Raw genomic sequence first — 8,555 nt, 5'->3', positions numbered from 1 at the left:
TTTCTGGCTATAATTACATACAATTAAGTATGCATAGGAAAAGAGAGAGAAAACAGCAGATGAGTACAGCAAAATGTTAAGCGTGTGGCCAGGCACAGTGGCTCATACCTGTAATCCTAGCACTCTGGGAGGCTGAGATGGGAGGATTGCTTGAGCTCAGGCGTTTGAGACCAGCCTGAGCTAGAGTGAGACGCTGTCTCTCCTAAAAATAGAAAAAAATATTAGCCAGGCAACTAAAAATAGAAAAAAATAGGTGGGTGTGGTGGTGAACACCTGTAGCCCCAGCTATTCCGGAGGCTGAGGCAGAAGGATTGCTTGAGCCCAGGAGTTTTAGGTTGCTGTGAGTGAGGCTGATGACATGGCACTCTAGCCTGGGCAGCAGAGTGAGACTCTATCTCAAAAAAAAAAATGTTAAAAGTGGTAATCTTTGGAAAGTGTAACTATGGATGATATAATTTATTTTCTGTATTTTACAAATTTCCTATGAAAACAGACATTAACCTTCAGATAGAAAAAAGTAAACTTTTTTTAAAAATAAAACTTTCACAGGGGAAATTTTTGTAGTAATGGGGAATCAGCCAACCTGACATTTCATAGAGCTTTCAGTGGGCTAAAAGCAGAGTATCTGTCACAGCTGCAGACACAAAGGATGCTTCATGCTTTCCTACTCCCCGAGAATAGAAAAATGGTAAATGGGCTGAATTTATATCAGGAAAGATTAAAAATTAAAGCACTTTCTATCTAAAAATAGCAAGGAGTGGCCTGGATGTTTCTAGCACTTTCTTCAGGTCTATCTTCCTGTGAACTGGCCAAGAGGGATAAAGACATTCCTATAGTTATTTCCCCCAGCATTCTAGCAAAATCGCATGGCTTTTGATTAGCAATGTTTAAGGCTTTTAAAATAAAAAATATGCAGTTTTTGTATGCAAGGCCATGAGAAATAATTGCACATCTTGAGTAATTTGATCTTGAATTTAAAATAGTAATTAGGACCAAAACTTCTTATTGTTGCTTTCGTCAATGTGAACAGAGAGAGCTTGGATGTGACAGGTGTATAAATCACCCTCAAGTGACAGCACCAACAGCATGTGATTTATATGCCTAGCTCATAATCCCACATTATTACTCTGGAATATCTCTTGGTAAGATGTGAGTTGGGAGGTGGGATTCAGTCTTAGGTCTACTTCATTAAGAGAAAAATAAGCATGCAAGAGAAAGGACCAATTCTTTTTTTCTTTTAAAATTACCATCCTCAACTATAAACATATATCAAAATATATAGTATATTTCAGAAACTGGTTACAAAAAAGATAAAAGATGGTATTTTTCTCCCACCCCAAAAAATCAAAGGAATAAAAAATACCCTCCCCCAAATAAAAAAAAAAACCCTTTCCTATGTGGTTTGGAAGACAAGACACACACGTTAAGAAAGAGATAATATAAGAAGGGGATACATGGTAAGAACAAAGTAGAAGCAGAGCTTTTAACTGGGGCAGGGAGCTCCAATGAGGAATAGAAACTAAATGAGCCTTCCTGGAACGGAAGATGAAGGTTGGAAAAGCAATGAAAAGCGAGGACACCCCAGGAAGGTCTTTGAATGCACCAAGACTCAGATACAGAGCATGGGCCATGTTTGGAAGGCAGAGTACATACCAACTGGGCAATAGCAAAGAATGCAAGTTGGGGAGAGATATATTTGGAAAATTGGGGAATGGTCATATTGTGGATGAAATTCCACATCTTATTTAAAAGTCTCGATTTTACCCTACAGTACAGAACTTTCAACCGCACACTCTGGAGTCAGACAAAGGTTTGAATCTCATTTGATCCATTGTGTGACCTTAGGGGTGTTAGTTATTTTTCTTTCTTTCCTTTTTCTCTTCCATTTCTCCTTTCTTTCTTTTTTTTTTTTTCTTCTTTTTTTGAAAAAAAAAAGCTTCGCTTTTTAACTTTTCATTATGACAAATTTTTAAAGATATACCACAGAAATAGAGGGAACTGTGCAAAGCATCTCCACATACCCATACCTCCCATTTAACAACCATCAATATCCAATCTGTTGTTTCATCTACACCCTTCCTACTCCCTTCTCACCATAGTCCTCACTTATTACATTAAGTGTCTGGGCAAAACTTGTGTATAGCGCATGTTTAAGGAGGCCCTACTGGTGGGAGGGGCTAGGAAAGATGCCTGGAGAGGGCCTATGTGCAAGGGGTGTTGAAAGCACTATTGCCTATGGAGAAAGTGGGGTTCCACTCTAGGTCTCATGCTTTAAACCACCTGCTTCCGCCCTCCTCTGGCCACCATTCCCACAGGGCAAGGTGTCCCACTGCAAGGTATCGCCTAGATCCCATACCTCCCTCAATAAGAATTCCCTGCCCCAACAGCTTGAGGCCACTTTCAGGGCATGCTCTGGCCCCTGTTCGTGTGCCACTAGATCCCAGAGGTAGGCAAGGCAGCTGGCTGAGAGAAGGATGTGGGCAGAGCTTGGACATGTGGGCTGAGTCACACACATATGCATGAGGCCCCCTGAGATATTCAAAGCAAGAGTAGGGAGGAAGAAAGGGTCCCCCTTGTTCCTGAAGAACAAGAGCTCCATCTGGAGCTCCGCTCTTGCCCCAAAACCCACAAACATTAAGGACAGCCCTCAAAAGTAAGGGACATCTACAATTTTTCTTAATATTCTTAAATTTAAATTTATGCCACTCATGTCCTTTGTCAAGTCAGCTCATAGGACCAGATAAGCATTGTCTGAATCCTGAGACAGAACAAAGATTACACATGAAACAGTGAAGTTGGCCAATATGGTTGTCATCAGAAGAACAAGGTTACACTCCATCATGAGTTCAAAACAGACCAAAATTCCAGCAGTGAGCAGATCTTTTAAAGGACTTTATCAAAGGATTAAAGTGAGCCCCTTCCTTCTTCCCCAGTTACACTCCATCCTTGCACCCGGATCCTCCTGAAAAACAAAAATATCCCCAGTATAGAAAACTTTCCGCCTAATTCTGAGACACAGGGAAACTTATTTGACCTTGGAACTCTCCCTATGGTATTTAAAACAAAGACCACACTTGTAAAAAACACAATTCGTCTTTATTCACATGTGTCATTGTGGAAGACTGGAAATGCTAGTGATAATACCTATTACATCCAAGCATTTAGCCATTAACATGCATGGGGATAAACTTTCTTTCTAGTCCATGTGAAAAAAGAAAGAAAGAAAACGCCTGAGGAAGGGAGGCGGGTGCTATATGCCTTAATAGGCATATACCTAAAGGGAAAGAAAAGAATAGAAAAGACAAAGTAGGGCAGCCCACGACAGCAATTAGGATTTTTTATTCCTGAGTGGATAATATGTGGTTTCATTTAAGTAAAAACACAATCTCCATTAGCTTAATTTGTAAAAGCAATAACTCCAACACTCACAGCTAGTGCCCTAGTAAGGCAATTTTAGACACATCATTGCTACTTTGAAATTAAAAGTGAATCAGTCCTATGGAGTTAACTACCAGTAAATTAATCTAAAGTGGGCCTGCCACGTGGCATGGAGCCAGCAAGAGATGGTTCTCAGCATTAGCCAGAAACATTGCAAGATACAGGTATATAGTTGAAAAGCTAATTTATATTAAAGGATGGCAAATGTTTATATGAGCAGCGGGAGAAATCATTTGCAATATCCACAGTGAAAAGCAAGGATAAAGGCCCAACTAGAAGAAGACTTTTTTGAAAGAGATTTATAAAAGTGTCACCCAACTGCCTCTCCCCACAAGAAAGGAAAATCCTCAGCTCTCTGTTGCTTTTGCAGCCTATTCCCCAAAGCTTACAGAAAGGAAATTATACTTATTTCTTTTGAATGCTAGTATATGGACTTTTATCTAATTATGGCAAGTAGAAATAATTTTAGAAACTAAAAATAAAATGAGATAAAGCCAGCAAAAAGAAGCTACTTTCATCGCTAGTGCTTTGGAATACCATGTCCTCTGTTACAGTGTTCTCAAGGAGATATGCAAGAAAACCAGAGACAAAAGAAGAAAAAAACACGGAAGAATGGTTATTGAACTTTAATTAAATATTTGAATCAAAGAAAATGGGAACAGATGAAACTTTAGTAAGAGAGAAATGGTACATGCACAAAGGGATAGATTAATAAAATGGCTGCTGATCTATTATTGGTGATGAACATATTTGTTCTGTTTTGTTTTACTAAAAACAAGTCAAAAATTTCCTGCAGCTCCCATAATTATTCAAATGCACAAGCATTCCTAATATCCTGGCTTCAACTGTCCGGGAGGGCAACAAAGCAAACCGGTTTTGGTCCTGAATTATGCAGTTAATTGTAGCTGTTTGGGCCCAGATCTGATGCAGTTAGCAGTCAGAATGCTAACATATGGGTTGTTAAAATCACTTTCTTCCCATTTTATTTTTATAAAGTGATTTTACACAATTTTGAATTTCAGATATTTCTAGAAAAATTTAGTAAACCAAAGGTGAAAATGACAAACCTCAAATAATACATTTGAGAACAGATTCCCATTTGAACCGTTCATTATATATAACTGAGTTTATTATACTTCCTTCAACAGTCACAATATTAATGTTAAATGTTATGGTAATATATACGAACTACATAAAAACAGTGTTGCTTTCTAATGTGTGGCTTGTTTAAACCCTAAAAGAGCACAGCTGGCTTTGCAGATCCATCTTGACTGTGATTCCATTTGCAAGATAAAGTCCCAATTGGGAGTTTTCTCATAAATTGGGTCAAGACAAGAACTCTACGTACCCAGAGGTGTCTCTGTGTCTCTTTTCAAATAACTGAAGGCCATTTCTTCTGGTGTCTGGAAGAAGTAAAATGTCCTTGTCTGATGGGTATCGCTTTAGCATACCACATGCCCAATAAGTTCTAGCATCTAGGAGCATGCAATAGCAGCTAATATTAGCTATACAGTCATGGTATTATTAGTGTTTAATTATATCATGTGCATTGAGATATTTTAAATGTTAAAGAGAAACAGAAGGACTTATTCTCCTTAGCAACCATTATAGTACAGAATGTTCAAAGCTGCAATCACACTCATAAGGCAAATAAATTGGTTACAAAATGAGGTTAGCAACAAGTGTGCATGCTATAGAAAATGTGAAACTGGTACCTAAAATAGATAACTTCCTTATTTATTTTCAAAATTCAAGCGCTGGCTCAGACCATCAATTATCTAACTGCAAATTTTTCACGTTAACACTCAATGCCGATTTTCCATCTTATGAGTGCAATAAAGGGAGTGTAAAATGATTTTTTTCTCTCACTGGCTAAGATTCTATCGCATTCAAGAATGACTTTATAAAAACCCTTTTAAGAATAAAGGGCTTAAGGTCTCAATGGAAACTCACACTGGTGTGTACTTTTGTAGCTTCAATCTTCCAGGTTAACAAAGACTAAATTGGAACATAAGCATCATCAAAGACAGATTACCTCCTAAAATACCTCCTACATATTATTTCCTTCCTCAGTATTACTTCCTTTGGCTCATGCACACTCAAGGCGCTTCATATATAAGACAATGAAGGTGGGAAGAGTTATATGTTAAGAAAGCTCTTTTTCAAAAACAAACTCTGTTGAAATAAATTAACCAGTTATATTAAAACGGCAGTTTGCAAGTTCTTGAAGTCTCTGGAGTGTTGACTTTAGGATTTCTCTAAAACACAGAAACAAAGGGTAAAAATCAGGTGGCCGTCCAAAATGACTTCGGGGGCCCCATTTATGCAGAGGCCTTGGTTCAGGTACACCACTGGGGTCAAAGGCAAAATCTTTGCCCTGGTTTTTTGGCTTTGCCGCGGAAGTCTTCTTTCCGGCAGGGGATCACTTAGGAGGGAAGGAGGAGATGGTGACCAAAGACGGTGGAAGCCGGGAATCTCCGCTTCCCTCGGGCCCTGGGGGGGTTACCAGTGCTGGCCGGCGGCGCGGGTGCCCAGCTGCGCCTGAGACACTGCGGGCACAGCCGTGGCTGCAACGGCGGCAGCCGCCGCGTCGCCGACGCCGGGCAGGACGGAGCGCACGGAGCGGCGGAACTCCTCGTTCCTCCACGTGTAGAGCAGCGGGTTGAGCGCGGACAGGGCGCAGCACAGGAGCCAGCTGGCCGCCTGCACGCCCCAGGGCACCGGCAGCGAGAAGCCGCTAGCCAGGCTCACCCACACCAGTGGCTGCGTGGCCAGCAGGAAGACACAGCAGAGCAGCAGCACCGACAGGCCACTGAGACGCCGCTGCGCCCGCCGCGGGTGCAGTGCGGGCGGCAGGGGCTGGGCCTGCGCGGGGTGCGCGGCGCCGCCGGGGCCCGGCGCGTGCGGGGCGCCCGGGAAGGCGGCGGCGGCGGCGGCGCAGCCGGGCAGCTGGTGCAGCAGGTGGAAGTTGAGCACGCTGACCCGCTTGACGCTGACGCGCACGCGGCGCACGATGCCCAGGTAGCAGTGCAGCAGCAGCGCCGTCTGCGCCAGCAGCGCCGCGGCGGCCAGCAGCGCCGGGTAGTGCACGCGCGGCGGCGCAGCCCCGGGCCGCGGCGCCCAAGGCGGGAGCAGCAGCACGAGGCCCAGGGCGAGCGCCCAGGACAGCGCCAGCATGCCCGCTGTGTGGCGCCGCTGGTACAGAGCCTGGTAGGTGGCAGGCGCCCGGGTGATGAGCAGGTAGCGGTTCAGGGCCACGAGGCAGTGGGACAGGAGGGACACCGTGAGCCCGAGGCCCAGCAGCCCGCCCCGCAGTAGGCGGTAGCTGCCCCCGGCGCCGTCCCACTCCCCGGGGGGCTCCGGGGAGCCGGCGGGCAGGAGCCCGAGCACCGCCTCCTGCGGCATCCAGAGGGCGCAGACGCTGAGGTCGGCGGCGCAGCCGTTCACGATGAAGGCGTTGCTGGTGGTCTGCAGCTTTCGGAAGGACGACACGAGATAGATGACCATGCCGTTGGCCAGCGTACCACCGATGGCCAGCCCCGAGTACAGGAGGGACACGGGGATGCGCCGGCCCGCCCACGACTCCTCTTCCTCGCAGAGCAGCAGCAGCGATCCCCCGGTGGTGGAGGAGGTGGACGTGGAGGAGGAGTTGGTCATTCTGGCCAACTCTTCACACCTCGCTCGCTAGCGTCGCCTTCTCGCAGCGCGGCCCATCCTGACACTTGCCTGCCTGCCGGGAGGGCAAAGACAGCCCTTCAGCCCTCTGCCACCAACACAAAAGGCTGAAGCAGAATAATGGGCTGGGGGAGGGGGAGAAAGGGAGCTCGAGGAGAACGGGGGTGGCAGATGACAGGTGCCTGCCTCGGAAATGTCTCCAGATCCAGGGGAAAGGCCTCTTTGCATTGCATTTGGCAGGCATGGGGGAAGCCCTGGGACAGAGAAATACCAAGAACAGTCTCCCCTTTCCTCCCCCCAAAACACACACACTCACACACACACACTCACACACACACACTCACACACACACACTCACACACACACACACACACACACACACACACACACACACACACACACACATATTGCCAGCTGGAGCCTCTGCTTTCGAGGAGAAAATAGAGCTATCCCAGCTGGGAAAAATGCCCCGGGGAAAGGGATGGAATACCTTGTGTTGGGGCTGGTCCTTAGCTGGCGATGTAGAGAGAGGGATTCCAGGAAATACCTCCTCAGCAACAGCATCTGCGGTCCAGAAATCAACAGGAGAAACTCAGCTGGGACCAGTGCCAGGAGCAAGTGCCCGCTTCTCCTAAGCAGCATCCACACACATGGTCCTAGGCAGGAGCCAGCAGCTGCAGGGAGACTTCTCAGCTGGCAGCAGGGCTGCAAGCCCGGGCGGGTGGGCAGGCAGGCAGCAGCAGCAAGAATGCTTGGCTGCAAAAGCAGAAGCTGAGCTCATGAGGAGAGCACCCTGTGCTCAGAAGCAAGAGTGGTGGCTGATGTGGTGAACCCACTCGAAGCTCTCTCCTGCTCAGTTATACATCACCCAGAGAAAAGACAGCCTTTCCACGCTCTGCATGAATTATTCAATAGCTTCTAACTTGTAAAAGGAAGAAAAATATCTTGCTCAGAAAGTCCTGTAGTTAACGAGTTTCTCTTTTCTCTCTCCTTCCCTCATCACCTTAGTTTTCATTCTGCTTCATTTTTCTTTCCTTCTTTTTTTCCCTCTCCCTTCAATATTAGAATAGAATTTAATATACCCCCAGTGTTTTTCAGCTCAACCTGATGCATTCTGGGGGCAAAATTTTTCTAGAGATAAATACACTCCCAATACCTGGGACTGATCTCTTCATTTCCACATTTTCAGGGAGGATTACTTTACATTCCAATTGAAATTCATCTTTTCTTTAGTAAAGTGGGACATGGATAATTATCCACAGAAAATCTCCAATCCCCAATTTAAATCATAATTTCAGTTTTTTCTCATCACCAGAGTTCTCATCACCAAACTCCTTACCAAAGTTTGGCTTGTGTTTTAGTAATAAAATGGTTAGAGGGCAAAGATGAAGTGGTCAGAAGGTTTAAAGTAGGTGATAGTGGTACATCTGGACAATGGAATA

The 8,555-nt window shown here is 45.2% G+C and overlaps 1 protein-coding gene across 1 annotated transcript; it reads right to left on the bottom strand.

Annotated features, from left to right (window-relative positions):
* Positions 1-2,638: 2,638 nt before the first annotated feature.
* Positions 2,639-7,978, bottom strand: GPR88 (G protein-coupled receptor 88). The gene is made up of 2 exons (XM_012748649.3): positions 7,604-7,978; positions 2,639-7,168 (listed from the first exon to the last, which is right to left on the bottom strand). Exon 2 carries the CDS (start codon positions 7,093-7,095, stop codon positions 5,941-5,943), a length of 1,155 nt encoding a protein of 384 aa, XP_012604103.1. The 5' UTR covers positions 7,096-7,168; positions 7,604-7,978; the 3' UTR covers positions 2,639-5,940.
* Positions 7,979-8,555: the final 577 nt, after the last annotated feature.

Source organism: Microcebus murinus, chromosome 2 (assembly GCF_040939455.1).
Source record: "Microcebus murinus isolate Inina chromosome 2, M.murinus_Inina_mat1.0, whole genome shotgun sequence".
NCBI classification, from domain to species: Eukaryota; Metazoa; Chordata; class Mammalia; order Primates; family Cheirogaleidae; genus Microcebus; species Microcebus murinus.
Note: the sequence above shows the minus strand (reverse complement) of the source record. Positions and strands in the feature narration are given on the sequence as shown.

Coding starts and splice junctions, on each gene's coding strand:
- GPR88 (XM_012748649.3), bottom strand. CDS start 7,095: ATGACCAACTCCTCCTCCACGTCCACCTCCTCCACCACCGGGGGATCG.